The sequence below is a fragment of the Plectropomus leopardus genome, chromosome 17, assembly GCF_008729295.1.
Source record: "Plectropomus leopardus isolate mb chromosome 17, YSFRI_Pleo_2.0, whole genome shotgun sequence".
NCBI classification, from domain to species: Eukaryota; Metazoa; Chordata; class Actinopteri; order Perciformes; family Serranidae; genus Plectropomus; species Plectropomus leopardus.
This window is the reverse complement of record NC_056479.1, coordinates 5,839,857-5,866,714: the sequence shown is the minus strand read 5'-3', so window position 1 is coordinate 5,866,714 and position 26,858 is coordinate 5,839,857. Positions and strand designations below refer to the sequence as shown.

At 38.3% G+C, this 26,858-nt stretch overlaps 2 protein-coding genes across 4 annotated transcripts; one reads left to right on the top strand and one right to left on the bottom strand.

The window, feature by feature from the left end:
- Window positions 1-1,670: 1,670 nt before the first annotated feature.
- Window positions 1,671-8,825, bottom strand: si:ch211-76l23.4. 2 transcript variants are annotated; one of them, XM_042505580.1, is made up of 4 exons: window positions 8,725-8,825; window positions 4,757-4,897; window positions 4,356-4,485; window positions 1,671-2,463 (listed from the first exon to the last, which is right to left on the bottom strand). In XM_042505580.1, the coding sequence occupies exons 2-4, from the start codon at window positions 4,881-4,883 to the stop codon at window positions 2,232-2,234; spliced, it is 489 nt and encodes a 162-aa protein (XP_042361514.1). In that variant the 5' UTR covers window positions 4,884-4,897; window positions 8,725-8,825; the 3' UTR covers window positions 1,671-2,231. The 2 variants fall into 2 exon arrangements, with proteins under 2 accessions (XP_042361514.1, XP_042361513.1); XM_042505579.1 differs by having other exon boundaries at window positions 8,704-8,809.
- A 1,692-nt stretch (window positions 8,826-10,517) lies between these two features.
- On the top strand, window positions 10,518-26,680 carry flr (fleer). Of its 2 annotated transcripts, XM_042504517.1 has the most exons (20): window positions 10,518-10,687; window positions 11,155-11,220; window positions 12,179-12,388; window positions 13,511-13,567; window positions 13,737-13,872; window positions 14,267-14,371; window positions 15,039-15,167; window positions 15,695-15,744; window positions 16,352-16,504; window positions 18,371-18,436; window positions 18,631-18,684; window positions 19,802-19,867; window positions 20,242-20,318; window positions 21,365-21,572; window positions 21,771-21,818; window positions 22,339-22,410; window positions 23,065-23,168; window positions 23,886-23,964; window positions 24,676-24,805; window positions 26,370-26,680. In XM_042504517.1, exons 1-20 carry the CDS (start codon window positions 10,640-10,642, stop codon window positions 26,504-26,506), a joined length of 1,995 nt encoding a protein of 664 aa, XP_042360451.1. In that variant the 5' UTR covers window positions 10,518-10,639; the 3' UTR covers window positions 26,507-26,680. The 2 variants fall into 2 exon arrangements, with proteins under 2 accessions (XP_042360451.1, XP_042360452.1); XM_042504518.1 differs by lacking the exon at window positions 21,771-21,818.
- The last annotated feature ends 178 nt before the right edge of the window (window positions 26,681-26,858 follow it).

Genomic DNA, 26,858 nt, shown 5'->3' with positions numbered 1-26,858 from the left:
ACGTTCACCATTTTGGCTCCTGTGCTACCTCGCTGTGACTCAGAATTGAGAGCAACGCCAGATTACACACAGTGTGTTACAGTATATAGGATTTACTGATATTTCTCTCAGTGGCTCTGATGTAACACAAATTGGGTCACAGCTCAGAGACCCAGATACAGTAGAGTTTGGATAATAAAGAGTTTTTGGTTGGCAGTATATTTAAAAATAAAGTGTCTGGCAGATTATATTTAATGCCCACGATCTTTATGCTTTACAATTCTTAGGCCTTCTTTTTTTTGCCTCTTCTAACAAAATGGTTTTCTCAGGATAAAAAGCCCCGCTAAACCCTGTGTTGTCACTGGGTCAAGCAGCACTTTATCATAAGAGGAACACTAACTAGAGAATAGCAGCTTATAAATAAAACTTCTAAGAAATGCTCCCAAACTTTGATTTAAGAGACAAAACATTTTGAGTAAAAGAAAATAGAGCCGGGAAGTTTTGTATAAAGAAGCTTAAAGTAATTTTCAGCATATTGTCACTGTGAATCTTCAGAGCTAAAATAAAACCTCAATCATGTCTCTCCAAAATGCACTTTTTCACACACTGAATCAGCCAATAACAGGTGGGGTTTTGTCATTACAGCACCGTGTCCGTCATCACAACTTCATGCACACCTTATAATGCAAACTTATCTCAGAGCCCATCAGCTGTTGGCCTAAAGATGTTAAAGCCTCTGGGGGGCAAGGGCTAAAATTCAGGCTGATCCAGGGCCCATTCAGTGTTTGCGCTATTTTGCTATGGTTTCCACTTTGAATGACATTTCCCCTCGAAATTATGTGAAATTATGTGAAAGGGGTTTCAAGGATTGTTTTCTCTCATTTATTGGGTGTGTCAGAGGTGTTCCTCAATCAGCAGCAGTATGTAAACGAGTAGATCTCTGCTTGTTGTAAGTATATTTGTTGTTTATATTCAACAGACACTTTTGCAATATACCAGTAAAGCCCCTTATGCAGTGCACCTGCATAATACGATAAGGTGTTCAATGCACCCATGTTTCTGTTTAAATAAATGTTTTGCTATGCTTTTTCAGGATTGAATGCAGCCCTGGTGCAGCCAGAGGATATCCAGCTTCCTCCTCCATGCACTGATCATTTCACTTCATTTCAGTAAACAGATATCTGAATAAGAATGAGGATACATTTTAACTTATCATTAGACAACAGCTGATATGTATTAGTAGTATGTAGGTGTACTAGTGAATTGTGGTATATGTTGTGTTGTGATGTGTTCTGATGAAAAATAAGTGAACCTCTGTGTCAGGATGCAGCACCTTATGATATTTAGAGCACTTAAATGATATGTGGTGAATAGCTGGAAGAAATGCCCTGTTGATGTTTTTTGTGTGTGTTTTTTCATTTTGTTTTTTTTTCTTTGTTGGTGTTCTTGTCATTCGTGGTGGTTTTTTGTAGTTGTCTTTATATTTATCTGACAATTGCTGTATAACACAATAAATTTCTGAAGGAACCTCTATCTATCTATCTGTCTGTCTGTCCATCCATCTATCTATCTATCTATCCATCTATCTATCTATCTATCTATCTATCTGTCTGTCCTTTAATAACACCGTGGGTCTATGTAAAAGCCCAACTAAGGACAAGAGTCTCTGAAACAGTAACTGAAATAACAGATGAATGCAATAAGTGAGTTTATTTGGAGCTCATACAATGCAGCAGTAAACCCGAACCAACAAGCATGTTTGTCCAGAAAGCATTCAGAACAAACAGAGTAAGTGCTTTCTAAACAGCTCAGCTGTGCTACATGATAGACGTCACTCAGCATGTGTTGTCGTACTCGCCAGGCACTTTTGCAGCAGTAAAAGGAAATCTTTCAAATCAAATCCCCGAATATGTTTGTTGAGTTTTAGCTTTGTTTTTTATGAGGAAAACTGTAAACTGTGTAGCTTTCTTACAACTTTTTATATGATGTGTATTTTATACCTTTTCACAGTTATGGTCCATACTATATGTAAGTGACATATTTTATTTACTTTACATTTTATGTTCTTTTTTTTGTATTTCAATTTTCTATTTTTGTGTTTTAGATTAAGAGTGCCTTGGCACAATAATTTTATAGAACTTGGTGAACTTAAAGGGGGATCAGCTTCAGTACTGTGAGATAAGACAAACAGAGACATAAGACTGCCTAAGAAGAAGCAAACACCAGCATAGCAGAAGCTCATTTTTTGCTGTTTAGGAAATAGTGGCCTTCTTTTTCATCACCCTCCTCCCGGTCGGTCTGGGGGCGGGGGCTGGAGCTGGGCCTGGGGCCGGGCCAGCATTGCTGCTGTCGACACGGCCAGCCTTGACCTCATCGATGAATGTTTCTATGGCGGAGAACTTCTCTGTCAGGTCGCCCAGGTGAGCTTTGAGGGCGTTGAACTCCTTGTAGAGGTCGTCTAAAGCCTCAGACAGCGGCTGGATCCTGGACAGGAACACAGACAGCAGTTAGTTCATCTGGTTTTAGGTTTAATGGTATTCTCCTTTCTTCCTTTCATTACAGCAGTCTGGTTCAGTCCCAGAGCCTCTTAAATTTTATTCACCCAAACAGTCTTCATCTCAGGGGAAATGATTGCATAGACCTATATTTTGTGTGGGTTCACCAATACACATTTTAGATTCTTTTTGAATTTTACTTCCTTTCAAACCACATAAATCAGATGGCTCTGAAAGTAAAATATTTCAGTGGTAATTAAATTTCAACTTGGACTTTTTAGTACTTATTAAATACCACAATTGTAGAAGATATACTGTATGAAGAGTCAGTATGAGGAGGAGAAATGTGAAGAAGAGACGTGGTGAAGAGGACAGCTGAGTCAATTTCACTAACTTTTGTCACATTTGACAGAGCACACGTCTCTCTCTCTCTTCTGTGTGTTTTGAATGAGCAGAATATTCCACTCGGGTGAAATAAAACAGTTGAGAGTCCCCACAGGAATGTCGTTTATCCCTCAGGCTGAGAATAAAGTCAGGAGTTGTTTGGGTCCGCTCTGTGGCCGATGCCGTCATAAGAAACTGCAGCTCAAACTGCAATTTAAAAGTCAAAATAGAAACGTGCTGTTATTCAGTGTGAAAGAAAGATCAGCTACAGTTTTCCACAAGGAAGTCTGGTGTTTCCTGCCTCTCGCCACAGTTTAGAGGACCAGACGTCATTATGGTCCGGTAGTTACATAAACAGTAATGGAGTAGCCATGTTTATGGGATATTCTCTGCCATATTTTCTTCTCATTTGGCCTCTGGATGCAGTTTGTCATATAATCTCTTTTTCACTTTGCTCCCTTCTTTCTGCATTTCTGTTTTTGTACTTTTCAGTAAATAAAGTTTGCTAAAATAATTTTTAAATTATAAGTCTGTGATGAGTTACAATGCTGTAACAGAAAAAATATTGCATCAGTGAATTATTTCAGAGTATATATTATATTTAAACAGCTTTCCTGAGGTGCAGTTGGTTTCTAATAAAAATGCACCAAAAGTTGTCTGACCGATTGTAACGTATACTGACACAGACGGAGCCTTCTGTCCAATCTATGCTTTTATTATGTCCATAATTGTGCATGTTTCCTGAAAGCTTATGGATACATTTGAAACAGAGCAGTACAACTGAAGATTGTTGGGGTGGTGTGGCATAGTTCAAGCGATATTCGACTGTGAGAGACGACAGAGAAATTTAAAACATGGTGGCAACAAAGTACAGATTAAAACAAGACTCATGAGAAAAATTAACATTTCAACAAACATCAGTGTAATAAGAACTACCTAAAATGACACAAAAAAAAAACATATTTGCTAAAAAATGTATTTGACGTGTACTTTGAGTTTTTAGTTTGGCCCATGCCCCTTTATGACCTAAACTGCAGCGAGCCACCAGGGGGCGATCCAGATGTTTAGGCTTCACTTTTGCTGTCATTCGTCTTCATTAAACAGTCCATGGGTCAAGCCAAAAGCATGTTGCAAACTTTACTCAAACTGAACTTTTGAACAGCAGAGAGACAGAAGCAGCCAAAACCAAAATTACAGCTGTGAGCCGCATGCCAAGCAGGCCATATACAGTACATACTGTTCCATCACAGAGGATAAAAAAGGAAATCACAATCTACAGTCCCATGACAGCTGATAAAGACCATCTGCAGATAAAGATTATATTTCCCTGAAAGCTCCAAAACAGCTTCTAAATGGATCTTGTGATGAGATGATTTTATCAGCTGCTGTTTCCAAGATCATAAATTGCTTGTATGTTGACCTGGTGTATTTTATTAATCCAAAAATGTACAACTCAACCCTCCCATTGTTAACTTCCTCCTCTCTGTCCTTCCATACCTGGCGTAGTCGGGAAGGAGAGACTGGTGGTCATTCTGCAAAAGTCCTCTCATCTGGCTCATGATGTCGAACCTCCAGTTGTCCAGAATCTGAGTCAAGTTGGCCACGCCGCGCATGTTCACCCTTTCAGCTGGGACAAGAAATCACAAATAATACACAGATCTGGTTATGCAGAGTAAGACACACATAGTAAGTCCCTAAAGTCAGACCCCATAGGTGACTTATGTTTCCTGCTTCCTGCTCAGCTCTGTCTTTCTACATCTGCCTTAAGAGAGCAACAAAGCCTGGAATCAACACATTTACACACAGCTTTGCTTTCACCTCAAGCTCTGACATCATCATAATGAGCCCTGAACTTGACCTTTGACCTGGGTTAAACAGAGATTAATCTGGGTGCTCACAGCCATCCCTGTAGTTCCACTCATTGTCAGTCGTGGGCTTCGATGCTGGGCGTCTGGACCTCTGGGCCAGAACTGTTACCGTGGCAACGGCCAGTAACAGCAGCAGTACGCTCAGTTTGGGGGCCATTATCAGACCAGAACCTGGGGAGAAAAAAAGTGGACAGGGTAATGAGACAGCACACTAATGTCAGAACACAAAAACACACTCACAAATTCATCCAGCATTATTTAAAGCTGCAATAATCACTACTTTTATGTTTGCAGTGGATCAAATGACCAGTGTAAAAATGTTAATTGTTATAACTTGTTTAACGGTTTGGAACTCCTTTTTTTTCTTTTTTTTGTCTTTAGCCTGTTACATTGCTTTTACTTACACAATATCTGGAACAAATCACTGAAAATATTATGAATTCAAAGCTTGACACATTTCTCTTTTTTTGTTACAATTTATTAAATTAAATGTAAGATTATCCACTCATATTTTTCACAGCACTGCAATTTAACTAAAGTATAATTATTATTCTCCAGTTTTATCTTTTAAATCCAGTTTTAGTTTATTTTTATTACAACTTTTATTTTTATTTTTTATAAACTATTTTACATGTCACTTTTCATCTGAAGTCATTTATATGTCTCTATATGTCTTATTGTGGCGACCCCTGCTGTTGTCCGACAGCAGTGTCTGCGTGCTCGAACGCATTTTTATGTTATGTCACTGCAAGATGTCTGTTGGGGCCTCCTGCTAACACCTGTGCCGAGTAGCACTTTTACTTAGGCTACATCTTGCCTAAACTATGCTATCTGAACATTGATTATTTTACTAAACCATTGATGAATTTCAGAAGTAATTGCCACCGTTTGTTTAATGAAGATTGAGCCCATAGCCAGCACTGTAGCAATTCAATTACATCATGCTTTCCATCTTCATTAAAGTCAAATGACTCAGAGGCAGGATGAGTCTATTTGTTTAGTTATTTGCACTTATCAATGATTAAATCATGTATCAAAGCTCCTTTTTTGGGGCTCTACTCTGTGCATTCGGCATGCACGCTGTCTTCTGAGCTCTGTATGCCAGTCTTTATTCTAGTCTATAAATATTGCTCTGTACAGCCTGACTCAGCATGCTGCAGGTATTACACTATTCCTTAGCACTGTGTTAAACCTTGTATGGCTTTGCCTCCACTGTGGCTATCAATCCTGATAAAGCGGAGAAAAAAGGAAATCTAACTTTTCGGAGAACAAACTTCTAAGTCTTCCAGGCGTGTCAGAGGGTGGAACAGGAGAAGAAGCCCCAAGGCTAAACTCTCAGCTCCTGCAGTCAGCTCACATTAAGGGATGAGTCCGAGCAGCAGTCAGAGAGCTGATATACCAAACTGAAGTGACAGAGAGACTTGGAAAACTGAGAGGAGAGCTGCAGAGACATGCCGAGTGCAAACTACCTCAGCAAGTTCATGTTTATGCCAGTTATACACACACACACACACACACCTTCAATAATACACAGAGGTTTTACTAGACCATCCAACTTGCCATCTAGGACACGTGTTAAAATAAATGTCATATAATATTGACCTGTCAGCTCAAGCAGGAAACTGATGGTGGCAAGACATTTAGATTTAAAATTTCACATTTCTTCTTTATTGTCAAACAGTAATTCTCTTTAGGATTAAAGAGTGTGTTTAGAGGGTGTAGCTTATAGTGTTTTCACCAATGTCACAGTCCATACAAACTTTTCAAACCTCTCCTGCAGCATCACACAATTCTTTTCTGTTCATCCATATGATTACTTTGTTCCCAACACTCTATTTTTGCTAAAATATAAATCAATGCGCTGACTTTTAAAGCTTCAAAGCATTAAGCCATATAGAGTTGTTCCAGGATGAGTCCCAAAACTTGGAATGAGTTAGCGTTTTAGCACTCCCAGTTCCCTCGTCTCATGGCTTTTCTGAATGGGTTTTTGATTAGATGCCTGTCTGTGGTTAACACAAGAGATTTTTTTAAACTACTGCCATCAAGGCAAACTGCACCAAAAACGGCTTTACAGCCTCATTGTGGTAGTGCTGTTAAATCATGTGACTGTAGTGTAGTTCGCTTTTAGCTTAACGCTAGCTTTTCACTTCTGGCCATTGCACTCACACTTCAAAAATTATAAAAGTGGTGTTCAGTTGTGAGGATTATCTTGCTGAACAAAACGTGTAAGCATTATTAACTTTAGTTGGCCACAGAGATTTTTTGCAGTAATCCAAAATCCAATTGAAAAATCCCTATTTATTCTGATGACACTGATTCATGTATGCAACACACTGAGAATACAATATGGCAATAATAGCAGCAATGGTATCACAATCAACATCAAGTTGCACTGATGGATAGTTACTGAGGACATTGCTTGTTGCAGGATTTTGTATTTTAAAGAAGAAGTTTGGAGTTTTTTCCAGTTACTTAAATACAGTCAGGGTATTTGTAGCACTGTCTAGTGGTCAATAATGGAACTGTAGTTTAAAACAATTCTACACCGACATTTCATCCGTCTCTTCACATAAACCTATTTGCAATTAAAATTGCATTGTATATTCTTATGTGGTCAGTCTGCTGACTTTAAGGCTGGTGATAATGTTCAAGATTCAAGGTTTATTTATAGTCATTCAGAACATGTGTACACATGAAAAGAACGAAACTAGTCACTCAGGTACAGCAGCATACAAAAGTGTTACAAAATACTCTACTATTATTATTAACAAAACCCATGAAAACAATCAGAAATGACTACTGGAGATTCAGTTTCTTGCCCAAAGACACTTCAAGAGGTGTAGCCAGGGTTCAAACCATCAACTTTGCAATCATTTGAACAAGCAACTCCACTTCCTGAGCCACTGCTGCTCCCTTAACCACAGATATTTGCCATAACAACAATTTTTCCTTAAACCATAACTTCAACCCATTCATATACCCAGGGTGTAGTCCAGGGCAGAAAATAGTCCCTTAACAAATGCACTATTTCCAACTGTTTCAGTAAAGTTTGTTGAAACTATAGTGACCAACTGTTTTGGGAAATCACTGAGCCAATTTACATTGTCAGTAGGAATGAAATGGGCTTGGAACTGAGCACCACAAACAGGAAGTCAGACAGTATTGTGAGACGGACTAACAAATTGTTAGTTTTAGTCTCATATGTTGTATAAAGAATCACCTGTCATCCAACACAACAAGATGTAATGGGGACTTTGGTGTCATCATGTAATTCATCACGTAATGCCAACCAAACCATTTCCCAAAACTAAACACACACAGACCCCCTCTATCCCTGCATGGATGTTCACTCACACCAGAACACACACAAAGGTAAGCACAAATAGACTGCACAAGTATTTCAGCCTCATTCAAAAGCTCTTTCTTCTGCAGGTTTTCTCAAAGGTACAGAACTTTTTGTAAGCCACCAAAATCTCATCAGCTCTAACCGGGCTCAATCTGGCAACCATGAAATAAGTTTGGCCCTGCGGTGAAGGGAGGCACATGAAGGAATTACAGAATTTCCTAGATTCATTCAATATTTAAACGGCAGATGCCGTATTCAAATTCATGCTTAACATTAATAAAGAGTCCCGTTTGGTTTCATTTCAAGCATGCAGTACGCTTACAGTGCCCGTGCTGTTATGAATGCAGTCATGTTTTATTTCAAAGCAGCAACATTGCTTCAAGAAAGAGATTTTATTTCAAGAGCACTTTTTGTACTTTCTTTGGTTTGGTTTCGATTACAATTAAGCCATTTTGAAAAAGAAAAGTCAGAAAATCAAGCCAAATGAAAGCAATTTACTTATGACAGGTAAGCAGACACCCCTCCCTGTAACAGCTCTCCCCTGCCTTTTTTATCATCTAAGGCTAAAGAAAATATGACTCATTGATCAAAATGCCCAATACCTGAATAAAATTCTGCTCTTTGGACATACCTGCTAAATAGTAGTGTGTACCTGTTTTGCAGCTCCTCTACTCCAAAGCTTCTCTACAGTCCCAACAGAAGACAGGCATACAAAAAGTCCAGACAGGGAAAGAGACAGAAAGAGAGAGAGAGAAAATACACACCCACGCTGCACAAAAGCATGCATGCACATGTATGTACAAAAAAAAGAGAACTCACACTCTCACTTTCAAACACACACACACGTACAGCATCTACTATTTCCCCCATCATTATGGAGGCCCAGTGGTCAGCACAGTGTGGTTTAGGTTTGAGGCAAAGCTCCAGCACCTTGGTCAATTTTATCTGTTTTGACCACTGTGTGTGTGTGTGTGTGTGTGTGTGTGTGTGTGCGTGCGTGCGTGTGTGCGTGCGTGCGTGCGTGCGTGTGTGTGTGCGCGCGCGCATGTGAGGCAGAACATTTTTGGGAAGTGAGAACAGAGAACAGACAGAATTACAAAAGACTGTATGAGAAACTTGGTTTTAAGGTTCAGGTTAGAATTAGGGTTAGATTGTGTGTGTGTGTGTGTGTGTGTGTGTGTGTGTGTGTGTGTGTGTGCGTGTGCGTGTGTGTGTGTATGTGTTCTTCTTTTCTGTCTTCTCTGTTACCTGTCACAGTCCCGTCCTGAATCCTTTAAATATGAAATCATTGTTGGTTTTTACCAGTCTGTGCTTGTACTCAGAACTCAAAGAAAGAAAGAAAGAAAGAAGACATGATACAAACAATCGGGCTGCTGGTTTTCATCATCACAGCACTTCTTATAGGTCAGTTTTATTTCTTTTAGAACTTTTATTTTCCAAATTTCAGTTTCCAAAAGTTATATGTGTATAAATGTGATGAAGTGCCCTATCATGTGCCCTTCCAATAGAGAAAACACCCTACATCCTAAAAAAAAAACTTTCTTCATGTCAGTGTCCTACTGCATGCAGCTGGTGCCCTTTTTGGTTTAGTTTTGTTGTTGTTCTTATTTTTGTTTTTGTTTGCCACTGTTACAAGTGCATCTTAATTTGTATCATAAATGGATCTTAATTTTCCATTATGTCAAGCAGCCAAAACTACCTTTCCATTTAAAAGTATAACATGGTTTATTTAATGATTAAAACATAGAATCCTCTCTGCGGTGGCTCAATATGCCAGTTTTGAGTTTCTTCTGTGTAGCGCTTCCAGTGGAGAAAACCTAATACATGCTAGAACACTTTCTACATGCTGCTGTCCCCCCTGCGTGCAGCTGGTGCCCCTTTTTGTTTGTTCAGATAATCTGAGCGCAGCACTGTTACAGTTACACATTAATTTGTTCTATAAAAACCTTAACTATGTTTTAAGGTTTTTAAGGTTGCTCCGCATTTGCGGGGATTAACATCAGGTTTTCAGATTGATGGATAAATAAATAGATATCATATGGTTTTAATTGGTTTAAAACGTTTTTTAAACCATCAAAAACTTTGAAACTTTAATCCAGTTCAACCAAGTCCTTACTTTCCTATTAATGGTATTTCAATGGGTTATCGCATAAGTTACTGCCAGTTTTTTTTAAACAAAAAAAAATGAAAAAACTAAAAACATTTTAAATTACTGGATTAAATTCCTGAAAAATAATTTACATGAAATAACATATTAGGGAAAACATAATGTAACATGAAGTTTTATAGGCGGTGTGTGGCTGTGTTCAGCGGTTAAATAAAGGTTTAGGGCAAAAACTGGAAGGCTGGCCGGCGTAACTTAATTCTCCCATATGATTGGCTCTTACATACGTCTGTCACATATTTCACTTCCGGTCTTCCTAGTTGCTTAGTAACAGCTCCTGTACGCTCCATCTGTCCTCTAAACAGAAGCTAGCTAAACGGTTTGTTTCATGGTTTATTTCAGTTTTTGTAAGCATACAAACCTACAAGTAATTTGTTATCTTTAAAACTATTCGCTTGAAGTCATGACAGCTATAAAAGACGGAGAGTACACGGCTACAATCTACAAACTGGTGAGAATATTGTTGTTTTAGATTAAGTTAGCTTCCCAGTTTAGTGGTAAGCTAGCGGTTTTCACTCTGACTGAAACTCGTTTCAGAAATCCTTAATTTCAGTGTTTCTAGTGCATTGAAAAACACTGGCTTGATATTTAACACCCCTCTTCCGGAACTGAGATGGACTGCTCGTAAATTCATCGTACATTTAATTCAGCAAGCATCAAATAACTCGATTAAAGTTAAAGTTTAGCAGTGTTGTTTTCAGCTAACGTTAAAGTAACGTGTTGCATCTCTAAATAATTTCTAACTCACGATATCTGTGCTGCAGTTCAGTGTAACGTTACACAATTAAAATTCTTGAAATTAGACTTTACCGTAACGTTTTGAACAGCTTGTGTTCGTAGCTTTTTCCCTGTGTGATAACACCAAGGTGTGATTAATTTGAGTGGTCGTGTACAAATGTTGATTTTTCTGCCTTTTAGATTAAAGACGGTCAGTATGTGGAAGCAATTCACATCCTAAATGGCCAACTTCAAAAACACACAAAGGTAAGTGTTAATATAAAACATGTCTAACGTTAGAGCATATCTTTTCAGGATGTCTGGAGGATGTCATTTATAAGCCTTCACTCTAAGTCTATGTAGTTGTTTGCATAAAATTCTTTAAATTAAACTGAATTTTCTCAAATTCAAAAAAATAATTAGTTTATCAACAGAAAATTAAGCAACACCTGTAATGATCAATTAATTAATTCAGTCACTTTTCTCTGCAAAAATTCCAAACAATCATGGGCAGTTTTACAAATGTGAGTATTTACTCCTTTTTTCTGCTTAATTTCACTTTAAATTAAACTGAAATGATGGGAGATTGGTTTATTAATAAAGGATTCATTGCTATTAACTATTTTTGATAATTGTAGTAGTAATCTTTCAAGCAAAAATGCTAAATAATTAGTTGTACCAGCTTTTTTAATGTGTGTATTTTCTTCTTTTCTCTGTTTTCTGACATTTTATTGACATAACAAATAATAGTAATAATATAAGTAGTAATAGTAATAAAAAATAATTAGTGTTATGTGAATGTTTAGGGGTTTTGGGATCATTGACTGCACAAACCAAGACATGTGAAGACTTCATGATAGACTTCAGAAACAAACAATTAGTTAATAAGTCAAAAAACAAATTGCCAAATTGATCCATAATAAAAAGTACATCTTTATTTGCAGCCCTTGTGATAATGGTGTGATTTGGTCTTTTATATACAAACAACCACCTTTTGGTATGCTGGTTTATATTTACCACTAATTTATACTTTTTTTGTTTAGGTTTTAAAAAGTTTTAAATGTAATTTTTGTGTTGTAATACTTGCAGAAATCCTTATTTATTTTTTAGTGTTGTTGTAGACATTTTATGAAAGGCTTAGATTTTTTGGTTTATCCCCTCAGCATCATGTTATAAACAGTACAAATGTCAGTTAAGCTGACACTTTCTTTGTATTGTGTTACAGTCCAGGGCAGCACTGTCTCTGCTGGGTTACTGCTACTATCACATCCAGGATTTCACCAACTCTGCAGAGTGCTACGAGCAGCTCACCCAGCTGCACCCGGAGGTGGAGGAGTACAAGGTGTACTATGCCCAGTCCCTTTACAAAGCTGGTGCTTATCCTGAGGCCATGAAGGCCTCCTTTGTGCTCGACAACCCCAGCAGTCACGTCAAGGTACGGCGCATACATGCGGCCAGGCTGAAATGCAGGACGAAGTGAAAACTTTGCATCGTCAGAATGCCAACTTTTTTAGCACTTCTACTAAGACTCACTGCATTGTTTTCCATCTGGGTCCAGGTGTTCTATCACTGCATCACGTTTGCAATTTAAGAACAACTCCACCTTATTTACACTGAAATTTTTCACTCTGCTCCCACCATCTGTTACAGAGTTTCCATCACTGGGAGCTGTTGTTCTACAGTAATGCTCTAACAAATGCATATGGGCCATAAATGAAATAAAGCGGGCAAAAATGTGTTAGGGAACACATTTTTATTACTAGAAAGTCAAAATAATTCAAGGTACAAGGTAGATTTATTTTTCATTATTCTTAAACATGGTTTAAGAAGAAATGAAATTAAAGTTGATCCTAAATCCAGCTACATCTTTTTGGTGTAGGAGTTTAGGAGTCTAACTGCCTGGCGAAAGAAGCTGGTGGCTAGTTCTGTATCTTTTTCCAGAAGGCAGCAGGGTGAACAGACTGTGGCTGGGGTGGCTGCTGTCTTTCAGTATCCATTGGGCTCTGTGCAGACACCTCACTTCACCGAGGTCACTGGTGCTTTGTAGATGGGATCCAGTGAAGTTCTGGGCAGTCACCCGCTTGGAGTCTTCCTGTCCTGGGACGTGCACGAACCATGCCAATTTGTGATGTTTCCAGTCAATATGCTTTCTAGGTTGTTCTCTGTGCACCACTCTGCATCTTTGCATTGTTGATTTCCCCACAGTATGAGGTCTCATCGTTGTTTGTAATATGGCAGATGATGGTGGCCTTTAAAGTCTGTCTTTAAATAGAGTTTAAATTCATTGTATCAGTGTGAGAGATCAAGCAGAAACACGATGTAGTTCCCACAGAAAATGTGTGCATTAATCATGGAAAAACAGGTTCTAGATTATGGAAATAAATTAGGGCTGTTGGGAGCTTGTAGTTCATGTTATTGCTTAACTCTTAGCCCCAAAGTCAAACCACCACTTACCTTTACCTTTGTTTTATCCCCTCTCTTTCTCTCTCTCTTTCTCTTTTTCTTTCTCTTGTTCTCTTTCTCTTTCTCTCTCTCCTTCTCTCTCTCTCTGGCACAGATGGTCAAGCTGCAAGCCTGTATCAAATATTGTGAGGAAGATTACTCTGCTGCCAAGGTAACAAGCTCTATTGCATTATCTGTTAATGCATACAAATCATTTCTGTTCAGTATGGTGGCACTTTGAATCATAATTATCTGCTGTCAAATATGAACATCCATTCATTTTCTACTCACTGCACTAAGTGTGTGAGTGTCTGTTTGTGTGTGTGTGTGTGTGTTTGCAGTCACTGCTGGAGCAGCTGCCCCAGGAAGACCCAGACTATGTCTACAATATGGGCTGTTTGCTTTATCAGGATGGCAAGTATGAGGAGGCCTGCAAAAAGCTGATGTCTGCCATGCAAGTGCTGGGATATGTGCCAGGTACAGAAGTTATCAAGGACACACGCATGAATACACCTTTACTGACTCTTGCTACATGACACTGTACATTTATACGTCTGATAACATTACTATCACAGAGAAACAGAGCTGATGCACCGCAATAAACAACAAAAGACATATATGCCATTATCTAATAATATCACAAGATGAAATGCTCTGGGATCTGATTCAGCTCAAGTGACAATGGTTGATTGATCATCACATCATATGTTTACTTTGTAATGATAAATCAGAGCAGCACATTGCAACATTGAGGAGGAAAAGGAGAAATTTGGTAGGATGCCGGATTTAAATTGAGCAAAAAATCCTCCATGCAGGCACTATTAAGAGCTCATTTTGTCATTTCTGTCTCCTTGCTCCTCATCTCTCCCAGCATTGTCCTACAACATTGCCCTGTGTTACTACAGCCTGAAGAACTACGCTCAGGCCCTCAAATACATTGGAGAGATCATCGAGCGAGGCATCAGGGACCACCCAGGTAATATCACATCCCCATGGAACTGTCCCTGTTATCCCTTTAAAACTTGAGCAAATTGGTTGGATTTCTTTTGAAAACAATAGGGAATGGGTAGTGAGCAACTTGCCAAAAAATGTCCCATAATAGTTGCAATAAAGTTATAAAATGTGACAAGAAAATGCCAGACCACCTGAAAATAAGTCTTGTTTTGTTTTGTTTAAAAAAACCTGCACAGCACACTGAAACTAAACTGCTCAACTAGAAGCAATCTCAGTCGACTTAAGGTCTCTGACTGATAATTCGAATCTCCAAATTTCAAGGGGCACCCCTATTTATTTTTATATCTTACATTAAGGTCATTTTCCTGTCACTTTTTTACTAATTTTCGGGTTAATTTTGGGGCCATGTCTTGTTTTGTTGCTCATTGTCTTGTCCCCATGTTTTTGAGGGAAATCAAACCAATTTGTTCAGGATTCAAAGGGTTACTGTCGCTGTTGTTTAGTGTTGTTTATGGAGTTAGCACCGTTAGGTTCTGGCTCAGCCATCACTATGCTGAGAACCCAATCCAGAAAACTGGAATGCTCTGAATTTTGCATAGAGCCCCTTCAAGTTAAATAATGGGACTATTTAAATTAATTGATTATATTAAAACAGTATTCTTTGTAAACTTTGTGTTTTTGCCCCCTAGAGCTGAGTGTTGGGATGACAACAGAGGGCATCGATGTCCACAGTGTGGGCAACACGCTTGTGCTGCATCAGACAGCTCTGATCGAAGCCTTCAACCTCAAAGCTGCCATCGAATACCAGCTGAAAAACTGTAAGATTCTCACTGAAACTTAACATGTAACAAGCATACAAAGCAGGAGGATGGAGGAAGAGATGAGATAGCCTCATATACACTAAATAATCCAGCTATTAAAATATTTTTCCCGTTCCTTATCTTTTAAAATATTTACTGTTTTCTTTAATAAAGTATTTCTTATGCAATTACTTGATTAATTGATGGATTAATCGGTAGAATTGCCGTTTACTAAGACAATCGATAGCTGCAGCTGTAGTGTAAACAATGCAGGATTTTAAATATTCAAAAAAACTGGCTTTGCACATGTTTTATTGGCAAGGAAATGCTCTCAAAACATTTGCCAGGCCTCAGGGATCAGACATGTAGTGCCTTCTGGTAGAAAACACTGAAACTTTTGTTTGTTTCAAAGAAAACTCCAGGGGCCCTTTAAGTGTTGATTATTTGAGTTTCTTTAAATAAAGTTTATATAATTTATCCGTCCCCCAAAGACACTGATAACTACTGCTTTCTTTTCTGTTTTGTTCTCATGTGTTTTCTTGCAGTGAAAGGAGCTCAGGAGGCTTTGACAGACATGCCCCCCAGATCAGAGGAGGTTATTATCATACCCTATTCACACCCAATGTACAGTGTGTGTGTGTTTTTGTCTGTGTGTGCAGCTGAATTCTAGATACCCCTCGGCTAGGTGTGATTATTCTGATAGAATCTGAATCAGGGCTGCCTGGACGTGCCCCACTAACTGCCTGGAGATAACAGAGATTAATAGAATATTAGGATAGAGACATAGGTGTGAAGGCTTACATGGAGGTAATGATGATAGTTTTATCGTCTTGAAATTCCTTCATTAAAATTAATGTACAGGTGGGGCACTGTCCTTGGTCCAGGGTGTAACTGCCACTGAGTCATAACTGTCTTTTTAAAATGAAAGAGTTGAAGGAAGTGTCTAACTAATGCCCCCTAGTGGAATGTAATACCTGCTAAAGTTGTCACAGTTTCCATGCTTTGTCTAAACAAACTACAAATGCATGTTTTAGAGTCATGCACTAAAAAAAATCCTAAACCTTTTTTCTAAATCTTGTCAAAGTGACCTCTCTTTCTCATTTTATAGTATATAGAATGCTGTATTTTACAGATCTGTGAAGCATGCTGTGTGTGTGTGCGTGCGTGTGTGTGTGTGTGTGTGTGTGTGTGTGTTTTGGTAGGAGTTAGATCCAGTGACACTGCACAACCAGGCTCTGGTAAACATGGATACAAAGCCGTCAGAGGGTTTTGAGAAGTTGGCCTTCCTGCTGCAGCAGCCCTCCTTCCCCCCTGTGACCTTTGGAAACCTGCTGCTGCTCTACTGCAAACACGAGGTACGCAACAGGTCGGCCCACAGGCTACTGTCCTGTATCTGTAATGTCCCACACTTGACCCACAGTGGCTTTAATTGTCCTTGAGCAAGGAATCCTGACCTGAATGCTGGGTTCAATAACTATACAGAACTTATAAATCATAAATAGCCTGTGCCACTGTGACCAAAGTTGCTTTTCCACAATTGAACAGAATTCCATCATCTGTCAAAGAGTCCATTTGTGACTACAATCAAGCCACACATCTCTGCTGTCAGGCCCTCTCCTCACCTTTACAGATATTTTTGATAATGGATGTTTTCCAACTGTGTTTTGAAAAATCTGTCCACAAAAAGTAGAAAAGTCATAAAATTTTCCATGATTTCCAGATGTGGAAAATTAATTAAATTAATAAATTATTGAAAGTTTTGGAAAAGTTATGGAAGTCATGTGTGTAATGAAAGTATTGAAATAGTAATCTTATGTCGATAACTGTACATGTTAACATAATGGCAAATTTATTTTCTGTAGCTGTCGACAGAATGTAGCCATAATACGCATTGATGTGTATTTCCTTTAAATTTCCTTTAAATAACAGTGGTTGCAGCTGATGCCTCTGTTCATCCATGAAGTCATGCAGCAATACTAAATTAAGTTTTAAGTAGTGATTTGACCAAATGGTGCTGACAAAATGTAAAAAAAAGCAGTAATCGGTCATTTGTTGTTATTGTTATTGTTATTGTTATTGTTATTGTTATTGTTATTGTTATTGTTATTGTTATTGTTTTTGGCACATGCTCATTACAGAAGGCAACATAGGGCATACACAGAGATTACAATATTGTTTTGCAAACATTCAGTTTTACATGTTTACACAGTAATCCTTTTTTTTTAATTGTGAAATGCAATGATAACAGAACAAGTGCGACAATATATAAACAATCAAGACAGACAAACAGCAAAACAAAACAATACACAGTAAACTGAGTTTTGAAAAATCGGCATATTAGAAGGCATTAAAAATATCTTAATTCTAGTTGCCTAGAACCCTGTTTGCAAGAGACCAAAACATAGACGAAAATATCTGTTTTCAGAAATGTCTGCATATATGTACGTGAGTTAATCTGACTCCAGAGGAGTTTACCGCAAAATCAGCTGGCAAATTCATCTATAACGCAGGATTAATCACTTTGAACAGTGAAATCTGGAAATACAGGCTCCTCCTGTCCTCCTTATTTTGTTTTGTATGGTTTAAGCACTTTAATCCAACATAAGGTTGACCCACATTGGGTCTTTTTGAATTGGGGAGTCTACGCAGCTCACTGAACATTAGACAACCGTTTTACACTGATATATAAATGCCCTCCAGCAGCTCCTGTCATTCTTGTCAAGGACATGCAGGAATACAGGACATCAATATTCACTTCCACAGAAAAAAGAAACACCTGTTTCAAGGGAAGGAACTCGTCAATTTCTCTGAGTAAATAAAAAGTTTCCTTTTAAGAAGACTTGGCAGCTCCATAAACCACCAGCTCCGTATGACAACCTTGTTTATACCAGGCTTGTTATACTGAAATTACATTAGGCTTAACAGGTCTTCATGACAGTCTCCACCCTGCGGAGCTTGTCTTCATTATACCCAGAATTATTGTTCAAAAACATGACACCCCTCTGGTACACTACAGGACTGTGTCAGCATTTTCCACTATACAGTACCAGTGAGGTACCATGCAGGGAGTATCAATGTTTTGAAAAGGATTTGGCGTCATGTGGTGTGAGTCTTAGTGGAAAGAGCTCAAAACACACAGAGAGCTCCTAGAAAGGTGTGGGTCTTTCATTAAAATGGCATTAATGTCTCTGCTGGATTCAATCTCTCACTCTCTCTCTCAGTACTTTGACCTGGCAGCTGACGTCCTGGCAGAAAATGCCCATCTCACCTACAAGTTCCTTTCGCCGGTAAGTTTCTGGACTGATTCATATGTTTTTGATGTTGGATGTTTGTTTGGTCCTAATTCACACTGCAGCAACTCCTGTTTTTATGTCTTGTTTGCCTGCACAAATGTATAAATGCAAAACTTCCCTCCACTCCACAAATCATGACAGGTGTCCAATGGCAGCATCCATATTTAATGTGTTTTTGTCCTTTTCAGTACATGTATGAGTTCCTTGATGCCTTGTTGACCTGCCAGACTGCACCAGAGGAGGTACTGAGAAACTTTTTTTTGTGAAAGCTGCATTAATCAATATGTTTATGTCAAGAACAGATTATGTCTATGTGTAATGTAGTCGTGGTTACAAACCCCCAGAGATGCACCCTGGAGTTTGTCAATTAACTGTATTTTAGCATCTTTAGCACATTGTTTTTTTGTTTTGTTTTTTAAAACATGTACTGTTTCATTCAGTCTCTGCGCTTTTTCACTGCAGCGCTAAACCATTGTCAGCAAATCATCATAAAGCTTGTGTAAATGAGCAGTAGTTTGTTCACAGATTTACCTTAATAACTTTATAAGGAGATGATATGTTATTTGTGTGTTAACAGCTTGTTAAGCGCCCCCAAGTGGTCAAAAAAATCACTAGTCAGTCTCTCTATGATGTTGCAATCACAGCGATTAACACATATTCAGCTAATCCCTGTAATGTCTGCATGCCCTTGCAATTTTGTTCAATCACCACAACTTTTCCACAAATTTTACTATTTAAAACAGGCAACGTCTTAATTTCATTGTAGAGCTGCCCAACTCTCTTGATCTCTCTCTCTCTCTCCTTGTTTATCATATGAGTCTACTGCAATTACTTTGAAAAAACACCTGTAAAAAACACAACATGAATTGCCATGCATGCAATTTTTTTGAAAAGCTGCAATGAAATCAGGCTGCAACAATCTCAAAAACATCTGTGCATCCTGGAGGGACTGATTAATATAGCTTTGAAAAAATATTGCTGCATCTGCTGTAGCAGAGAGGGTGTCCACTGGTCCAAATGATTTTAAAACTCATAAGCCTTATGTTTAAGTTGCACAAAACCTTAAAGTATCCCTGGAAACACTAACAAATTCATTTTTGAACAGTTTGGACTTAACACTAAAACCAATTTAATGTGGTCAAACATGTTTAAACCAGTTGGCATGTGATTCAAGTATTGGAATGAAGCTGCAAAATGAAATTTGAAATTTCCATGTGACATTTGGATGGAGCTGGTCAAATTCACTAAATAATAACACAGGAGTTTTAATTCTTAATTTGCAGGTACCTCTGTATAGTTTTATTGCATCGTCTTTGTCGGATGAATATTTGAATTTAATTTTGTCTGTTTATCTCACAGGCTTTTAGGAAGTTTGATGAGATGAACGCCAAACTGACAGAGCAGTTACGCAAGCTGGCCAAGCAGGTTGTTTACCTCCATCTTCTTTTTTTACTCTTCACCTTTATATTGCTTTCTTTGTTTCTTTCTTATATCTGATGTATTGTACTGTATGTATGTTTATGATCTACAGTTTTCATTTTGAGATATTAGATTTCAGTTATATATGTTATCCCGTAACCCCAGCTTCAAAGGCCTGCTGATGCAGCTTAGTTTGTCATTTGATTTATTCCAGACAAGTCATAATGAAACACTTACCTGCAAACTGAGTTACAGCCATATTTTTTTTGGGACTCAGTAATGTTTCCTAATATATTGTAATTATAAATAAAGAGTAGATTCATATTTAACAAAGCTTGGGGTGTTTTGACTGAAGGTTGTTTTTGCCCGTCTTCTCGTAGGTGCAGGAGGCCAGGCTGGCTCGAGACGATGAACAGCAGAAGAAAGCTCTGCAGGACTACGACCTGATGCAGGAGAAGTGAGGACACACAGACACACACACACACAAAAACACACACGGCTGAAATGAGGGAAGTAAAGCATTTGAAAGGTGTTTAAAACAGATGAAAAAATAGTTAGGAAGATGATCCCTGATATTTTAACTTTTTTTTTATTTAAGGGGGATTTTTCCCTTTATTTATAGGACAGCTGTAGAATGATAGAAAATGTGGGAGAGATAGGATGAAAGACACGCAGCAAAGGGCCACATGTTGGAACTGAACTCGGGCTGCTGCAAATTCCTCAGCCCATGGGGCTCACACTCTAGCAGGTGAGCTAGAGGCTGCCCTAATATTTAACTTTTTTTTTTTAAACATTTTACCATGAAACATGAAAAACTGCACAGCCCACCTATGCACCTGGCCAATATACAGTAAAGCATTTTAATACTTATATATCATATATATATAAATATATAATAATATATATATACAAACTTAGAGTCAAAATAATCACAGCGATCAAAGGAAAAGTCTGGTCAACAAAAAATATGGTGACCCATTGCATACTCTCTTCCTATCCACCAGACACAGGTGAGAGGCAAATACTTACATAGATTATGAATGTCATCGCCCATATCCTTGTGACCCGACTCTCCAAATAACCATAATCATGAAACTAATAAATGATATTATCCAAAAACACTGTTAAAAAAACATGAAACAATGCCAAAAGATAAACCATCCCAAATAAATAGTAATGGTACAAAATTCTCTCCTTTCCAAATTAATTCACGGCTCCTAGATATTATATAAGCCAGTGACATATCAAATGTTAAAAGTTGAATCATGCATGGAACATTTGTTCATGCCCTAGAAGAAGTAAAATGATAAGTAGAATTGTGTTATTGGAAGCTTTAAGAGAAACTTCAGAATGTTTGGACCAAGTACACCACACACAGTGCTGTCCACATATTATGTTTTACTGTTTTAATCCAAGGCATCAATCGATTTAGTTAAATTACAGCCAAAAATCGTTTTGGTGAAAGACAAACACATGTTCACCACGAAACTGATCTGATTGCAGGTACATTGTGGTCCTGATGGCCCAGGCCAAGATCTACTGGAACCGGGAGAACTTCCAGATGGTGGAGAAGATTTTCCGCAAGTCAGTGGAGGTCTGTAATGACGACGACACCTGGAAGCTGAACGTGGCCCATGTGCTCTTCATGCAGAACAAGTACAAAGAGGCCATCGGCTTCTACGAGCCGATCGTCAAGAAGCACTACGATAATGTGAGTACTTCAGGATGGCTGGTCACAAAATCATAAAGAATATGAAGAAGTGTGTTGAGGGAGACTCAGAATATTAGTGCTTTAGATAGAAAAATGCATCAACTACTTTATTGTATTTTGAAGTAAACCTTCAAACACAAAGCATCGCTGATAGTCTGAGGTCGGGACGAAGTGTTGACAGTTTGCCTTTCTGCCCAGGTGGAGCAGTGTAACATTCAGGAGTGTCCCTGCAAGTGCAAACCCTCGGTAAAGCTAGAGACTAAACACCTTTGTATTGATTTCTTTGCAGTGTCTTCACACCTGTGCATGATATCTGTTTTGTTGATTATCTGCTGTTGTTTTTTCTTTGTGGGCTTTTATTTTAGTTGTGTGTTTGCAGTGGTGCTCATGTTAATTCTGGCTTCTGAAAAATTAAATTTTTTTTTCCAGTTTCAGAAAATGAAATCATGATAAACTCGACTGAAGGTCCAAGAGTGATACCGTTCCTCACTTTAACGTTTTCACTTACACTTTTATTTTCTAATGTCAATGATTGTCTTTGAAGACATTTTAATTATTTTTCTATTCTGAAAAGCATTAACAAGACTATAATCAGTTTGGGGATATTTGCACACACCCTGGGTTGGTTTCAGCAAAGGTTTTTAAAGGTCAGAGTGCTGCCTGGAAATATTCTGTTATATGCTCCGATTGAGTCTGTTATATGTGTGTTTGTGTGTGTGTGTGTGTGTGTGTGTGTGTGTGTGTGTGTGTGTGTGTTTCATCGTAGATCCTGAATGTGAGCGCTGTGGTCCTGGCCAACCTGTGTGTGTCCTACATCCTGACCAGCCAGAATGAGGAGGTACTGTAGAAAGAGGTTAAGACAGTGCAGCAGTATTTTACTTTTACTCCACTAAATTTTTCTGAAAATTATAGATACTGGTGGTTACTTTTCATATGAAGCGTATACATACAAAACATCTGCTTCTTAAATATGAACTGTTCTAATAAACTACTCAGTAATATATGGTTAACACATCAGCTGTCCTTTTTGATATAGTATTTTCAGTTTGTTTAATAATGATATACAGTATGTGACAATATAATAAATGTGTGCAAAATTAAATAGTAAATAACAAAATTATTTTTCAAGTCACTGTTATATATATATGTATATACAGTATTTACTATTCTACATAATGACTACTTTTCATTTTAATACTTCAGTTAAATTTAATTGATTATCCTTTCTTATGAATAACTAAAGTTAAATGTTAAAATCTGGGTTTTTACTTGTAATGGAGTGTTATCATAGAGTGGTACGTTTTTACTTCAGTAAAGGATCTGTGCTTTTGCTATTTTTGCTCAAGCAATTTCATATTTTGATTGTAGATATTTTCACTATTTGTGTTTGTATAAGGATCATTTTTATAGGGTTAATTACAATTTTTCTTCCTTGTGTCATTGTTTTCAATACAGTATCAATCAGTCTCTTAACCGTTTCCTCATCAAATAGGCTGAAGAGCTGATGAGGAAGATCGAGAAAGAGGAGGAGCAGATTTCCTATGACGACCCCGAAAAGAAGGTCTTCCATCTCTGCATCGTCAATCTGGTTATTGGGTGAGTTCTGCTGCTGTTTTCACTAATCCTGATTACACTTTTTTTAGCAGCAGCAGAGGGTTGTGTTTTAATTCATTACAGCAGTTAAGATTTCATATTTTATTTTTCCTTTTCCAAAATCTTTCTTTGCTTGGCTGTTCTGCCATTTTTATCACAGTCTTTGTCAGTCAAGACACAGCAGAGCTAGCTATGTGATTGGCTGTTGCTTCAGCCTGAATGAGCAAATAGCCGATAACATAGTGGGTTTACTGTGTTTGTTGTATGAAGTATTTAATATTTGGTCTCCATATGTACTTATGCCGACATATTTAAGTTTTAATGTAAAGTTAAAGGTTAAATTGATACAAGGAGGCTTAGTGAAACTTTAAATAAAGTTTCGCTTATTTACTAATGCTATCGACCATATCTCAAATTCTTCTTCAGTGAATTGAACTTGTGTCAGAGTCATCAACGGAGTTAAGTATGGAACTTCAGTCAGGTCTTGTAATACCTTCTTTTAATAAGTTATATTTAGTTCAAGAAGAAAGAAAGTGAGATACAGTCAAAAGGTCCAGAAAAAATAGTCAGTAAAACTTGAGTTTAGAGTATTTAATCATATATATCAAATTTTTTCCTGAGGTCAAGAAAAATCTCCAGGATCAACAATGCAAAAGAAACAGATGATGATTAAAATGGTCTTTTGTCACTGCTTTGTCTAAAGATGTGTCTATCGTTCAGGACGCTGTACTGCGCCAAGGGGAACTATGACTTTGGCATCTCTCGTGTCATCAAGAGCCTGGAGCCCTACAATAAAAAGGTCTGTTTCATTATTCTCTGGGCTTTTTCAGAGAGTTTGTTGACAGGTTACACTCAATATATACTTTTAAGTGCAACAGGTAGTATTTCACTGTTTGACAGGCTGAGGGCTAGACTGGAGATCATAAACACAACAGCAAGAGAGTGTTTATTATTAAAATGCCAAATCTGAAAGACAAGCATTAAGTTTTGATCCAAAAATAACCACCTGAGCCCTCCAGCACTCTCCCTTGCTGAGCGTCTTCTCTGAGGCTGAGCTGCTCTTTTTTGGGAACTTTTGATCTTGTCCAGTCACAACAGCAGACTCCGGCTGCAGCTGAGTCCACTAAGCTCCAGCTGAGAACACAAGCCGTCATCCTGAGTGTTTCCCCCTCTCATCCTCACAACAATCACCACCACACAGTCACATTTGCAGTGAAAGCAGAGAGGAGTTCAGGAATGTGAAGCCTGGCGAACCACTCAAGTCACGCCATCGTCTTACAATCGAATCATCATGTCTGAACTCCCTCAAACAGAAGGAAGAAGTCACTGCAGAGTATCATCCTGTACAGTCAAACCATAACTATGACATTAGCTGGACTTTTAAAAACAATAATGTCGCGTATATTCAAAATATTGTGATGCATGTAGTTAAAAAAGGTATTATACAGCAACAAGGAACATTTAAGTGTGTTCACAGTGTGTGTCCGTCTGTGTGTGTATGTGAGTGTAGCTGGGGACGGACACGTGGTTCTACGCCAAGCGCTGTTTCCTCTCCCTGCTGGAGAACATGTCCAAACACATGGTCATGCTGAGGGACGCTGTGGTACAGGAGTGTATCCAGTTCCTGGAGCACTGCGAGGGTGAGCAGCAGTCACACACATACACACACACACCTGCAAAAATGCTGGACTGCTGCACTAACAGTATCAACATTATCTACACCATCAGTGTGACAACAGGCGTTGTTTCTTGCAGAGCACTTTGAATAATGAGACGAAGATGTACTGATGCCAAATGCAACATATTTCACTGCTCAGCTTTGAAATTATAAATGTATTTTTAAATGCACAGATTTAGCTCATGGTCCCATGAGCTCTCATCAAGCATCACCATCAGGTTAAGTTCGACCATTCCAAAAATAGCTTGGCAACCGCAAGCATCTCCGTCTAACTGGGATAGTTCCCACAGTAGTAACCCATCACTATTTCCAAGGCCATGAGTTTGCATATCATCAGCCTTTAAAAAAGACACACTTTAAACAGCAGACAGCATTTTCATCCAGCTCATGGAGCTGATATTCATTTAGCTAGCTACCAACAGTTGTCAAAAATTACTCATTATTTCGAGGGGAAAATATGTTCCTGTTATCACTGAAATGTGAACATATGCATATGTGAACAATAGAATAGAGTTTGACAGGCGTAGCAGCAGGCACTGAAATTCCACAATTAGCAATATTTTGCCCATATGAGCTATTTTGCCCAGATTTTCATTAAGTGTGCATCAATTTAACTCCTGCACCAACGTCAGAACGTTTCCACTTCTATGCAGTTAATTTAAAATCCGAGGTCCAGTTTTTTATCAAATTTGCTGAGCAGATTTATATGACACCATAATGTTTCCTCTGCAGCCACTTTTAGGTCAGAATTGACATTTTTAGCCCTGCAACTGTAGGGCTTTGACTATTGCAAAGTGCTCGGGAAACCTTCTATAACACAGGGTTTTAAAGACATTTCAGCCTGGGTCTGATTTTCAAGACCCACTCTTGAACCGATACCATGTCATGCAATACTGCACCGCCTCACCACCTGCACATATGACCAGTTAGTTTGTAAACCAGATGCAACCCATCAACACAATATCCATGGTCTGACCTGAAACTGCAAATTTTATAACCATGTGCTGTTCAATTAATTCAATGAGGCCGCATATTGAAATTGATCTTTTTGTGACATACATACATGTGAAGATGATATTTAAAATGAATGTGATTCAGGAAATACAACTTAATTGCTAATTTTTATAATAATGAGCAGCACATCTCCACAGTTAATGTGCCTGTATTTGTAACACACCTGACTGAAGCGGCTTTCATATTTCAGATGGCAAAAAAGACAGAGCCGCCACACAAAGTCAGAAGTCAGAGGATTATAACTTTAAAACGTTACATTAAATTTCTAATATTCTCAATGTATTTTGCCAATTGATTATCCAACACCAGCATCATGTTGTAGTCATGTTTTGTTTTTTTTTACATCCTGAATGTACTCAAAATAGAATTAAGACATAACATTACCTACAAATCACCTTTTTCATGGGTCACCCACATGGTACCCAAACCTATGAAAGACCTGGTTTCACGAGGAGAAGCTAGCATTTATTTGTTGTTCAGTTTGAGTTGACTTGAGTTTGTCTCCCCTGTAGCATATGGTAAGGAGGTTCCTGCCATCATCGAGCAGCCTCTGGAGGAGACCCGCATTCACATCGGAAAGAACACCGTCACTTACGAGGCTCGACTGCTCAAGGCGCTGTTCTACGAGGTCATTGGCTGGAACAAGTGACATCATCCCACAGGTGTCACTGTGATGTGTGAGGTTTTTACCAGGTCAGTAAAATCACTGATTGCAGCCAGCGAAGACATTTTGTCAGTGTCTTTGGTTTCAAGGAAAATGGAACTTGACTGGAATCCAGAGACAGTCAGCGGACATAATAAGGCCTGCTGTGGAGGCTTTATATCTGTGGAAATCAAAACCATTTCCGGTTACTGACTTCCTTTGGACTCACTCCATCTTTCTCTGTCTCCTGTCAACATGCACTTACACCAGGGGAAGCCTTTATTTTTGTGTTCATTATCATGTTATTAGGCCTCCTACTCCGACCAAAGGTCCACTTCACAGACGTTACAGACAGTAA